At 37.1% G+C, this 13,858-nt stretch overlaps 1 protein-coding gene across 7 annotated transcripts in view; it reads left to right on the top strand.

Annotated features, from left to right (window-relative positions):
- The window catches only part of SAP30 (Sin3A associated protein 30), a 66,870-nt gene that overhangs the window by 24,189 nt on the left and 28,823 nt on the right, over positions 1-13,858 (top strand). The window contains exons 5-7 of one of the 7 annotated variants that reach the window (XR_006887933.1): positions 11,642-11,735; positions 12,242-12,329; positions 12,678-12,842. Coding sequence is in view for 4 of the 7 variants with exons in the window: in XM_046656348.1 (XP_046512304.1) it covers positions 11,642-11,735; positions 12,242-12,329; positions 12,662-12,675 (196 nt within the window). In the remaining 3 variants the exon portion in view is untranslated. Of the gene's footprint in view, positions 1-2,310; positions 2,450-11,641; positions 11,736-12,241; positions 12,345-12,661; positions 12,843-13,858 lie in introns of those variants that run through there. The other 6 variants (XM_046656348.1, XR_006887934.1, XR_006887935.1 and 3 more) reach the window with 6 other exon arrangements.

Raw genomic sequence — 13,858 nt, forward strand, 5'->3', positions numbered from 1 at the left:
CAATAATTTTTGGAATCAGGTAGAATTAACCCTGAAATTTTGTTCTTGTTGTTTTTGCAATTCTAGGGCTTCTGCATTTCTGTATGAATTTTATTATAAGCTTGTCAATTTCTACGGAAAATTCTGCTGGAATTTTGATTGAGATCGCATTGAATCCATAGATAAATTTGGGAGTATTGGCACCTTAATAATATTGGATCTTCTGACCCCTGAACATATTTTTCCATACTTTTATTTTTACTTATTTGTGGCTTTATACTTCAAATGTGTTTCTTATAGGCAGTCTATAGGTTGGTTTTATTTTTTATTCAAACTGACAAATCTCTGCCTTTTAAGTGGACTGTTTGGACCATTTACATTTAATGTGATTATGGACATGGTTAGGTTTAAATCTATCATCTTGCAATTTGTTTGCTATTTGGTCCATCTGTTCTTGGTTCCTTTCTCCCTCTTTTTATGTGCTTTTTAGATTAACTGAAACTGATAATTTTAGTTCACATTCTTTATTGGCTCATAAGCTGTAATTCTTCATTTTCTTATATTAGTGATTGCTTTAGGGTTTATGTTGTGTATCTTTAACTTATTATTGTCTCCCTTAAAATGATATTATATCACTTTACAATAGTGTACTTCCATTTCCTTCCTCCCATTCTTTATGCTATTGTTGTTTTCATTTTATTGATGTATATGCTATAAACCCCAAAATATATTATTTTTATTTAAATAGTAAATTATATTTCAGGGATTTAAGTAACAAGAAAAAACTTATACATTAAACCATGCAGTTTCCATTTCCAGTGCTCTTCATTCATCTGTGTAAATCCATATTTCAATCTGGTATCATTTTCCCTGTGCCTGAAGGATGTCCTTTAACAATGTTATAGTGTAAATTTGTTGGTCATGAATCCTTTAAGCTTTTTTATGTCTGAAAATGTCTTTATATCACCTTTGTTTTTGAACAAAGGTTATAGTATAATAGGTTATAGTATGATAGATTATACTATGATAAGGTGGCAGTTTTTTCTTTCAGCACCTTATGGATGTATGCTAATGGATACACCTTATGGATTTAATGTCCTTTACTAATTCTAACATTTGTATCAGTTCTTGGTTGGTTTCAATTGATTGATTATTCTAGTTATGAGTTATATTTTCTTGCTTCTTTGCATGCCTGATAATCTTTGTTTGGATGACAGACATTTTAAATTTTGCCTTATTGGGGGCTGGATATTTTTCTATTATAAATATTCCTGTGCTTTGTTCTGGGATGCAACTAAGTTATTTGGAAACAGTTTGACCCTTTCAGGTCTTACTTTTATTATTTGTTAGGTAGTTCTAGAGCAGTACTCAGTCTGGGGCTAATTATTCCTCACTACTGAGGCCATTTCTTCCTGAGTATTCTACCCAGTGCCTTATGACTTATGAGTTTTTTCAGCGTGTGTCTATGAGTATTCCTGGCCTTTTGTGAGTCCCAGGCACTCTGTTCTCTAATCCTTTCAGATATTTTCCCCCTGACCTTGGATAGTTTCCTCATTTGCATGCACTAATTGGTTTTCTGCTGAACACTTGAATGGGGCCCTCTTCAGACCTCCAGAGTTCTCTCTCCCTCTATCTCTCTTCTCTATAGTACTCTGTTCTGTGAACTCTAGCTGCCTTGGTATCTCCGACTCTCAGCTCCATTTCCTCACCTTGGGGAGTCTGGACTCCATCTGGGTTCCCTCTCCTTGTTTTGCAGCCAAGAAACTTTCTCAAGAAAGTAGACTGGGGGAAATTGTAGGGCTCACCTCACTTGTTTCCCATCTCTCAGGTATCAGTATCCTTCTTTGCTTGAAATCCAGTGTTTTGACAAAGGTTGTTTCCTATATGTTGTCTGGTTTTTTGTTGTTGTTTCAAGGGAGTGGGTAAATCTGGTTCTTGTTACTCCATCTTGGACAGAAGCAAAACTTTCTATATTACTGTTACTACTTGTAGCTATTTTTGGAGGAATATGAAGGACAGAAACCCAAATCTTACAGATTCTAAAAATAAGCTGTGTGGTACTCTGGTAATTTTAATACTTAAGTCAAATTCTCAGAACTGTTTCTCCTGTTTTTCTATTCTTCCTTTCCCAAATTGAACTATGGTTCCTTTGACATGCATCTCTTGGATAGGGTGATAATTATTGGCCTCCAAAACACAAAAATGAGACCCATTATGGTTTGCCTAAGAAGCCATTTATTCAGGCTGCCTTTCCTACTTCTGAAATGATGATTTTGTTCTAGGTGAAACAGGCTGCTGAAATATAGCCTAGAATCATTCTTTTCTCTTCAGGCCAAAATCTTCGTATACTTCCTCGGGTGACTTAGAATCCCTCTGCCCATACCAAGACCAAACCAGCAAGGATATTCAGGAGAAGAGCAGCCAATACTGGGATAGTGAGGAAGTCAGAGAATAGCACTGATGCGGGACTCACTGATAAGGTAAAGTAACTATGTGAGAGAGAGGAAAACAGTAGCAAGCTAGTTTAATTTGGTTCAACTTATCAAACATTTATTAGTGTTTCCTTTATGCCAGGCACTGTCCCCAGTACGAGGAATACCAAAGGAATTAAGGAAAATATCAATAACTAAACCTATCCTCTCCCAATAGCTTCAATGTCTTTGAGTAAAAGCTAAAGTCACTGCAATGATGGCCTCATATGGCCTCCATATGCAATCTGGCTCCCCATTACCCCTCTGAAATCATCTACTCTTCCCCTTGTTCATTCTTTTCCAACTATTCCTCAAGAATACCAGATGCATTCTTGCCCTAGGGCCTTTTCACTGGTTATTTCCTCTGCTCTTCCACCAGATATCTATCTGTATGTCTAACTCCCTCACCCTCTGCAAGTTTTTGCTCACTTTGCTCCTCAATAAGACCTACCCCATTGTCCTATTTAAAATCATTATCTCTCCTCACATATGCTCAATCTGCCTTACTTGTTCTACTTCTCCATGGCATTTATAAACCTCTAAGTTATTATAAAATATTCTTATTATGTTTCCCTAAACTCAAATGTAAGCTCCAGGAAGGCAGGATTTTGTCTGATGTATATCTCAAGCACCTGAAATGGTGCCTGGCATGTTAGTGAAAGAATAAATGATATATCCTAATCTCCAGATACTCAGTTAGAGAAGGAGGCATTTCTCAGATTGCTAAACTCAGTATCTAGTTGCAGAGAACTACTGTATTTATTACTGGAAGAGGTTAGTAAGCTGTCAGATCGTTAAATTTGCAGGTCATCAGGTACTATTGTTTTAATTTAATTGTATTTAGTTTTTTTCTAATTAGTGTGACTTTAAAACGTACTTCCTAATTTGTTTTGTTTTCCCTTTTTTGTCAAAAATAGCATTTTTTTCTGATCAACTAGCTCATACTTGACTTAAAAATATATATTTGTATGTGTGTGTACATTTACCAGAAGATTCAATAACAACAAACACCACCTGCCTTTTCTCTAACCTCTCTCACCAGATTCTTCTTTATTAAAAGATTGGGAGTAGGGGGAGGCATGGGGGGACAGTTTTAAACCCTTTTTAATTTTTTTTCCTAACGTGTTTGAAGAATTTTTTTTATTATTTTAGGTCTTTGGCATTTTTCATATCTTTTACAGCTTTGATCTTCCTAATTTTTTACTGTCCAATCATGTTGTTCTTATTTTTGGTAATCTAGCTTAATTTTGTCTAATGTTTGTGGCTGTTGGATAAAGTCATACATTCAGCCAACTTGGGTTCTTATTGCCCTTCTATTTCCTGCATATGGGTGTAGTTTGTTCCTGAGCTCATTTTATGACTATTAACTGTGTAAGCGTTCTTTCCATTAGATGGCTGTAATTAGGGCAGTAAACCTGACTGGATATTATTTTAAGAAAAATACGTTTTCTCAAAAAAAAGTAAAAATACTTAGTGAAAAACGTAAAATACAGAAAAGCATAGACAGAGTAAGATTCAACTAGAGTTTCAATGTAGAGAGAACCGTTGTTAACATTCAGGTGTGTTTGTTTTGGGGAGGCATAGGTGAGGCTGCTAAGAAGGGGAAATTAGCTGGCCAGTGACAGAACACTGGGAAACTTTAACATTTATGTACTGGGTGGAAGATAAGTCAGAGAAAGAGATTATAGACCAGTGACAGAGATTGAGAAGGAGTACAGGGTTGTAAAGTAATGAGCAAAGGGGGAAAGAATGAGTGAGTGGAAGGCTGAGGCATGTTTGACAAACTCATGTCAAAGACTGGTATTAACTAGATTTATTCTTTAGAGCGTCTCCACTACACTCTGCTACATAAAAGTAGATAAATTCAAAATCTGTACACCACTCCCTGGCCTCTTTTACACGCCTTGTGTCTCTGATTATATACATGATATCGTTGTTCAGACAATGATATTTAATATTGTTAAAGTATAAGGTTGCCAGATAAACATGAGATACGTAGTTAAATTTGAATTTCAGATAAATAATGAATATTTTTTAGTATAAATATGTCGCAAATATTACATAGTTTCTACCTCTTGAGTTAATTTTGATAATTTATATTTTGTTAGAAAATAGCCCATATCACCCATTAAAAAATGCATTGCAATAAAGATGTATAGAATATTTCCTTATAATTAAAAAGAAATCTTTCTCCCTCCATTAGAGTCTTTCTCTATGCTGCCCTCTCTGCCAGAAATCCTCTTTATTTGGCTGGTTTCTTCTCAACTTTCAGGTCTCAGTTTCAATGTCATTTCTTCAAAGGCCTTCCCTGACCATCTAATCTAAAGTAGTTTCAACCTGACTCTTTGAAAGAGTCCTCTTCTTTGCCCTAGCAATATTTGTCACAATTTAAATTATATATTTGTGAGTTTACTCATTTTATGCCTATTGCTACCATTAGATGGAAAGCTCCATGAGGATAGTCTGTTTTCTTCACCACCACATACCCAGTGGCCAATAAAATACTTGGTCCTGATTTGTAGAATTAAATGAGTGATTCTCTGAAAAGACTTTTTTAAATCCTGAGTAAGAGCCTACAGAGGTGTCGTGTTATATAAAAGAATGTGAACTTCTTAAGGGTAATCCTAAGGCCTTCCTTCTACTTCCCCTCTACACCTATCATTTACCATTGCTGAGCTAGCCAGGCAGTCAGACCAGTCATCTCTTCAATCCTAAATATGTGCTTTGCCTTGTTGTTCCCTCTCACCTTTTCCCTTTGTATTATTTCTGACCACCCATTAAGGACAAACCTCAAACTCATCTCCTCTAAGAATCCTTCCCTGATCCAGCCATTCCACACTAACAATTCCCTTGCTCTATGTTCCTATAGCACTTATGTATATTCTGTACTACAAGAACTAGGAATTTAACTAAATAATGTCTTGTCATTGTGAGCATTTTTCATAAGCCAGTTGGCCACAGAGAATATGACTACAGTTGGAAGTGGAAAATTCACTGTAAGCCATGCAGCCATTTTGTGAACTGGTCATTCTGTGAATTTACGTAGAACCAGGAAGTAAGATATAGAAATATCATAAAAGGCTTTTAGGTCATGATAAGGAGTTTAGATTTTATTGGGTGTATTGGGAAACTACTGGAAGATTTTGATAGGATAGCAACGTGATCTAATTTATGTCTTTTTTTTTTAATGGTTGAGTTTTTATTTATTTATTTTTTTGGTGAGGAAGATTAGCCCTGAACTAACATCCATTGCCAATCATCTTCTTGTTTGAAGAAGATTGTCCCTGAGCTAACATCTGTGCCAATCTTCCTCCATTTTGCACATGGGATGCCATCACAGTATGGCCTGAGGAGTGATGTATAGGTCTGCACCAGGGATCTGAACCCGCGAACCCCGGGCCACAGAAGCAGAGCACGCAAACTCAACCACTATGCCACCAGGCGACCCTACTTTATGTCTTACAAGAAAATCCTTGGCTGCTCTATGAAGATGTGTTGTGGTGAGTCAAGATTGGAAGTAGTTGAAAAGAGGCTATTGGTGAAAGCTGATGGAAGATATGAGGCAAGAGAGAAAGAATCAAGGGTGGCTCTTAGGTTTTTTTATCTGAATGGTATTGACATTTATTGAGCTGAAGAGGAATTGGAAGGAGTCAATTTTGGAGAAATTCTGGAGTACATTTTTGGATAAGTTAAGTTTGAGATGCCTATTAGCCATCCAAATGAAGACATTGAGTAGGCAGTTGAATATGAGTCTGGAGCTCAAGGCTGGAAATACAAATTTGAGAATCATCAGGATATTTATTGACTGTATTTATAGCTCTGGGACTGGCAAGGTAGTGAGTGTAGATTGAGAAGAGAAGAGGCAAAGAACTGAGGCCTGAGGCAAGCCAATATTCAGAGGACTGAAAGGAGAGATGCCAGCCATGAGGCCAAGGACTGTAACTTCTACTTCTTTTGCATCTCTCAGAATGCCTGCTTCAATACTGGGCTCACAGTTAAGTATTCAAAAAACATTCACTGAGGGAATGAACAAATAAATTGCTGGAAGAGTAAGTGGGTATGTTGCCATACCCTGCACCTCTTGTATGTCCATGCCAGAGCATAAAATAGTGTTTCTGTCACAGTCTCAGTCACATACTACGATGGAAAGTTCCACACCTGGCAAGCACTTACTGGTCATTTTTTTTTAACGCTTTATAAATTACATGTTTGAACTGAAATCTTCTCTTCTTCCTTTACCTAAGTGCAGATAAATAACTTAACTATTATTTAGTAAGTGGAAAAATGTCTGAACAGTATGTTCCTGTGATACCTTGGTTTGTTTTTTCATTAAAAGACACCAATCTTAATCCTTGGCAATCCATCAAGGCCATATATTTTCAAGTGCCAAGAAGAGTGAAATGACTGGCCAATATTGAAGGAAATTGCTCTATTTCTGTTTCTCTTTCAGTTGAAGCACAGGCACTTAAAATTCTTCCTGAAGTACATCCAAATTACAAAAGAAAACAAAGCTAAAAGCTGAAGATCTGAAGGAATAAGTAAGGATCCTTAGAAAGTTATCCACTGGTTTTTTTGGGTTCAATTTTATGTAATTCACATTATACCTAATGTTGTCTGATACCATTCATATCCCAATAGTGGCAAAATTTTTAACAGATCAATGTAGAGGATACAGAATTATGAGTAAGACGTTTCCAGTTAAGCAATAGATTATTGCTACTATCATATAGGTAGGGAATTGCAAATTTTGCTTGTGTGCGAGTATTTGGCACAAGCAAGATTTGAATGGTTGGAGTTAAGTAGAGACTTAAAAAGAAAAATTATCCCATTTAATGGCTAAAACTAACATGGCTATGTAGTTTAAATGTTCAGACGTTTATGGTGCAATGCTCATACAGGCAGCTGCTGTCAGTTCTGGGAACTGGTATTAAGAGCAGAGGAATGAAATAGACTTGAGGAATTAGAAAGGGCGGTTCATTTTCAGATTTCTTTCATAACTCAGCAAGAGAGAAGCAAAGGCTATAAAAGCAAATGAAAATTCCAGCCCAGTACTTGACATTTCAAATATCAAAATTATAGTTGAAAGAGATTAGAATTGCTGTCCAGCCTGTGATGTTGCCCATTCATCTTTCTTGGAGGGTGAAAATCGCTGTTATTTTTTCAATTCTCTGTTCTTCTAACCATGTTAGAATAGGTTTGTGTTAGAATGACTGAATCCTGAAGAGAAACTTCTTGAAGTGTATGTTTAAAGGAACAGAAGTGTATTAAAAAGTGGATAAGCCTTTTAAACATCATTAAAACAGACACGATCAGCCCAAATACCCAAGTGACCTTCCTTGGTAGAAAAACCAAGTCCACGTCCTCCCTCAAGTGATCTGCCTTCAGCCCTCTCAGAAATATAGAAGATGGTATTAACATTCAGTCTTGCATCATTCTAATTATTTTCCTGGCCACAATAAATCATCATAACTGGAGAAAAATACCAGCATTTGAGAGAGCTTTTCATAGCCTGTGTAACTAAGTTAAAGAATTTTAAAGGGAATTTTTATAAGCCCCAAAGGGAAAAAGTGTTCCCTTTATCTTAGCAGTACAGACACTGTGTTGTGTTCCATGGTGGGGACACCAAAGATGAATTCCCTCTTTGTATCACACATTTATACCAGTTCCTTTTTAGGAATCAGGATTTTTAAAAGCAAAAAGCATTTTCTTTCTTAGACATTGCAGTTAACTTTATGTAGAGTAGGTAATATAGAGATAAAGCTACTGCATTTAAGAAAACTTATATACTTCATCATCATCATCTAGTTCTGAGAGGTGGAATAATAAGGTCCTGTTGTATGGAACCAGATTCAGAGTTGACGCGGGCATTAATAAGGAGTAACAGTGAGGAAGCTGCCTCTTTTTAAACCTACGATTGTGACTTTCCCAGTTAAGAAATGCACATTTTTCTGTTCTTTTTTAATCTGATTCTTTTTCTTTATCCTAGGAAACATCATCTTTTTCAAAGTACATCCATCATCTCCTGAGAGAATCCCTCTCTGCCTCTCTGTCTTTCTTTTCTAACTCAAAACATAAATACGTTTCTGCTCTAATCTATAGCAGTCGTTTGGAGTAGCACAAATGACATAAAATTATTTTTAAGAAAAAAAATACATACCCCTTTTCTTCTTTCCTTTTGGTCTTCTTGGCAGAGGAATCTTCTTAAATGCTCCAATTCACTGGGTGAGTTTGGGCAAAAGAAGAAGAGAGGAGGTGCTGGAAGGAGGTTCTTTACAAGTGGACCTTTGTCCACCTTGTCTCTCGCCTGAGATTGACAGACTTGCTGCTCCAGCCAGGACTCAGGGAGGAGGGGAGTGGAAGAGAGACAGGGCTGCAAGAACTGCCTCCCTTGGATCCTTCCAAACCAGGCAAGGACAAACTAAACAGTTTCCTTACAGAGGGAAATAACTGGTCTATGCAAGAAACTCAGAGAGGCAGACTCTTGGAGCAGTAAAATATAAAATCTGAGGGATTTAAAAAGAGCACAGAGAGAGTGATTTTTACCTTAAGAGAGATGTGTGTGTGAGAGAGAGACAGAGACAGACAGAGAGAGACTGAGACAGAGAGATAGGGACAGAGAGACAGAGGGTGTGGGAAAGAAGGAGGGAGGGAGAAACGGAGGAGGAGGAGGAGAAATGGCTAATATGATTTACAAAAATAGCTGAGCACCTCTTCCTCTTTTATAGTCTCTTTGTGTTTTTTCAGCAAGTTTTACTCACTGTCTAGATCTCTTCTTATAACATTTTGGTTGATGATATATTCCAGCTCTCCAACTCCTCACCAATCATTATCAGTCAATAGGAAGCAAAAAACAAAATGACTTTAAAGAAAAATCTATTCTGTGTCTCAGAAATAAAGGCACAGAGGGAATTTCACTCTGTTTTGAGCAAACTGTACTGGAATTGTAACATCTGTTAACTACCTCAGTTGTTAGTTTGTTCCTTTTTTAAAATTCAATTTGGAGTACTGTTGCAGGACTTGGAAATAGAATAGAATAGGGATTATCTAGACATAGAATGGAGGGAAGCACATTCTAGGCTGTATTAATAAAGGCATGAAGGTGAAGGAAAGGGTAGCAACTTTGGGGTTTATAGATAGTTTCATGTGGCTGGAACTAGGGATGGTAGGAGATAAAATCAGGGGGATAGAAAGAGACAAGTTGATGAAGTACCTCATATGCTATGCTGAAAATTTTGGATTTTATCCTCAAGGTAAATGGAAAGATGATGAAAAATATTAAAAAGGATGAACCTCCCTGACTGCAGTGTGAAAGAAGGATGATGTGGGAGGAAAGAGACTAGAAACAGGGAGAAGGAGAAGGACGCTTGCTGTAATCCAGAAGAGAAGATAGTTAGGAGGCAAAACTAAAAAGATTTGGTGACCAATTAGGTTTTTAGTTGAGGTAGTTGAGAGAAGGGGTGGAGAGTATTAACTTTCAAAGGCTTGGACCCTTGGACGGATGATGCTGTTATTCATTTCAGAAAAAGAATACCAAAAAAAGAGCAGTTTTGGCTGGAGCAGGAGTAGGGAGATAGAAATGAGTTAGTCTGTGAATGTTGAATTTAAGGAGCCCTAGATGTAATTGAAAATGTTTGTAGGCAGTTGGTTAAATGGCCTTAGAACTCAGAAAGAAGTATGGGCTAGAGAATTAGAGTTTATCAACTAACCAACTAAATAACTAATTGAGTTATTTTACTAAATGATCAATGAACCCATGGCTATACCACATAAAAGTTACTGAGCACTTACTGTGTGCTGGGCACTTCACATGTCTGAACTCATTTACTCCACCTTATGACTCTATGAAGTAGATACTATTATCAGTCCAGTTTTATAAAAGAGGAAACATCAGAGATGTCAGGTAACCTACCCAAGATGTCACACACAGACAGCCAGAAAGTGGCAAGACCCTGGCAGCGTGGTCGTAGAGTCTATGCTCTTATCATTGTGCCTCTCAGGATGGTTGTAGAAAAGAGAATAGGGCTAAGATCAGAATCTTAGGGACCACTGGCATTTAAGAGATTTGTGGAGAACAAGATGTAGTGGAAAAATTAGGAAAAGTCATGGAAGTCAAAGGAAGAGCATTTCAAGAAGAATGGAGGTAAGCGGAAGGCCCCTGGTGACAGCCATTTTAGGGAAGCCATACATGTGTACCCCAATATGGAGATATGTAGAGCAAAGTGAAGACTAACAAAATCAGAAGGCGTTTCTAGCCCCAAGAGAGGTGGAATCTCTGATCTCCATTTTATTGAAGTTGGAGCAAGTGGCATGGGATTCAAGAAAAGAAATGAGAGGCATGTATGCAATTGACTGCACATTTCCTTTACATATTTAAAAATAAGTTTCCTGTGATTCTTACTAAATAAAGATTATCCCACAGATAGGATAAATTTATTTATATGACTTAAATGTGTAGAAATATGTCAGCATAAAAAGGAAAAAGGGAACTCTTCAGCCTTCACTCCATCTCAAGATCTAACCATCTTATTTACCCCATGTCCATCTAGACCAGAAGTATGGTGCCAACACAAATTGGTTTTTCTGTAGATGAATTCTCTTTTCCTCTTTTTTCAACTCTTACTTCCCTGTATGTCTAATTCTTTTTTATTTCATTTATTGCATTCCTCATTTTGTTTCCTTGTATGGAAACCATAGGTGTTCAAAATAGTTGATTCATTTTTATATTCAGCAATATTCAAATCTATACAATATGCCTGGAATTATGTTTCTTGCATGCCTGCTTCAAGTGGTACACGGCCACTCTTTGGTAACTGTCTAATGCCTCTGGATCGTGTTCCTAGTCACTCAGGAAAGATTTCCCTTAAAAAGCACATTAGAATCTTGGCTTCCTTGTCCTTATTTTATCTCAAATATTTACTTGTTACTAGCTGGAGTGCTCATCATTTCTAGGGAGAATTATTGAACATTGTTTAATTTAAAAATGTCTGCTGCTATTCACCCTGATGTCCATTACACAGAGTTGCCCATTTGAGAAGCAGTTGAATTGCAAACCAAAGCCTGCCACTGGAGAGGCTGCCCTTGTAATTTTTGATTTGGGGCTCAAATCTGAAACCGCTATTTGTTTTCTTGTATATGGAGACTTACGGCGTTTTGTTTTGCTTTGTTTTCTCTCCTGATGGCCTGATACTCAGACCTCTTGTTGAACCGTGGTTTATATTGCTCCAGAGACCATCTGTCTCTTTGAGGCGGCTTCTGGAGCCTCCCAAAGTAAAACTTTTATGTGTGGTAAGTAAGGCCATTCAAATATACTGTCCAGATTTCTGGAAAATATGTCCTGCTATATTTATGTGATACTTACTATATATATGTGTGTATGTGTGTGTTATTTATATAGGTGTATGTTATCACTCTTATGTCTAATCAAGTTTGTTACAAATAGAAAATCCCCACGAATTAGGGACAGAGACAATTTATGAGTAGAGAAAATTTGATAAACAAGCAATTATGTTAAAAGTATTGGTATTAAATTTAAAAAGAGAGCTGATTAGTATTTCTTAACAAACAAATGAACAAACAATAACAACAACAAAATCCTTCTAGTCAGATGGTCTCATGAGATGTCTTAGATATAAATAATTTTAGACATTGGACATCTTAAGCCTGTGAAAAAAAAATGGGAACACATGTAAGCTCCTCCTTTGATTTCCACCTGGGAGCTCAGGCGTATGCCCTGATTTAGAATCTGCTGCTCCTCTGTTCCATAATTGACCCCTTTCTCTCATTTCCCTCAGGCTTCAATCCTTCTGGAGTCACTGAGGGTGGTTGTGTGGGGAGAAGCGGAGCTGGTTTCAAACTTCACAGGTCCCTCCCAGGAGAGAGGTAGGACTGTTTTGTGTGAGTATCCTTGGCAAAAAGAGTTGCAAAATAATTATGCTAACTGAAAACTAAGTCACAGCATGTTTGCTGAAATCATAGTAATGAGCTACAGACAAAATTACCTTTTAAAATTCCTTTAAAATCTTTCATCAGTTAAAAAGAAACAATTAACCTGTTTTATTAACTTAATTATTTTTGAACTCAGTAAAAGAGTATTCTTTTTCATTAAAACTATTTAAAGTTTCCCTTAAGATTTCCTTCGAACTTGGAACATTTGTGTTTAGAATAGTTTTTGCAATTGGGTTGAACAAGATAACTCTATTACTGAAACTTAGCTTTCTGCCACTGAAGTGAAACTTATGAAAGCAGACTCTACTGTGGAGTCTCGAGTGAGGCCCTTGAGGATACAGCAGAATTACCAAGGAGCTATTGTGTAAGCTGTTGAGCAGATGCTGCTACAACTACAGGGAGAGAACTGCGTCCGAGAGGCATTCGTCCTGGAATGCAGTTCCAAAGGTATGGTGCACTTGGGAACTCCTAGGATTCCCAGACAGGCAGCCATGGCTATGATGGGGATCGTAGAGGCAGTCTTCTTGCTCAGAAACTTTTAGTCAGAATGGCAAATGCAAGACCTCTTTTGCCTGGGCATAGAGAGTAAGGCACCCATGGGCAGTGCTGGACTTTTTCACAGCATTTATACATAGAGGTTGTAAGTACCCTGAATAACATGATCTTTAAATATGACAGAAATAAAGTCAGAAAAATGAACATCAGGAGAGAAGCGTGTCAAGGGAAATTATCTAGTTTTAGGAGCCCATGGAATATTTAGATTAAATGATAATGTTAACATGAAAATAAACTTTGTCAGAAAAAATTGGACAAGAAGGAACTTGAAACTAACCACATTAGTTTCCTGGCAGTCTAAAAGAGGCATTGGACTGACAGCAAATAGAATCGCGGCCCAGATCCCAACAATAATTTTGTGGTTTATTGGAAACAACCCACTTATCTAACCTAGAAAGATCAAGAGATTAAGTGTGCCTGTGTGTGTTCTTTTGTAGATCCTGAGGTATTGCCCTTAGTTTCCCAAGGTTGTTTCACAGGAAAAAGCATCTGATTGGTTTGTAATGATAACAGTAATAGCAATGATACAAGTAATAATAATGACATTGCCAAGTGTGCTAAACACTTTAGAAATGTTGGCTCATTTAATCCAAGCAACACTCTTTTATGAGGTAATTTTTCAGATGGGGGAACTGAGGCTCAAAAAGATTAGGCAACTTGGCCAAGATCACACAGCTGGTAAGTAGTAGAGGGGAAACTGGAAAGCAAGACAAAACTGTGCTCTTAGCCGATTGCCTGAATAAATAGTAAAAGGAGTAGAATGAAGGATTGGAGAATCCAAAATAACAATACTATTCAAAATGTTCGTAGCCCATAATTTGAGTGTAAATGAACCATACATACTCTGTGTGACTCGGAGAGCAATCACTCTCTTAATGTGCCTCCTCAATCTATTTTAATTGTTAATA

This window comes from Equus quagga, chromosome 3 (assembly GCF_021613505.1).
Source record: "Equus quagga isolate Etosha38 chromosome 3, UCLA_HA_Equagga_1.0, whole genome shotgun sequence".
In the NCBI taxonomy this organism is placed as follows: Eukaryota; Metazoa; Chordata; class Mammalia; order Perissodactyla; family Equidae; genus Equus; species Equus quagga.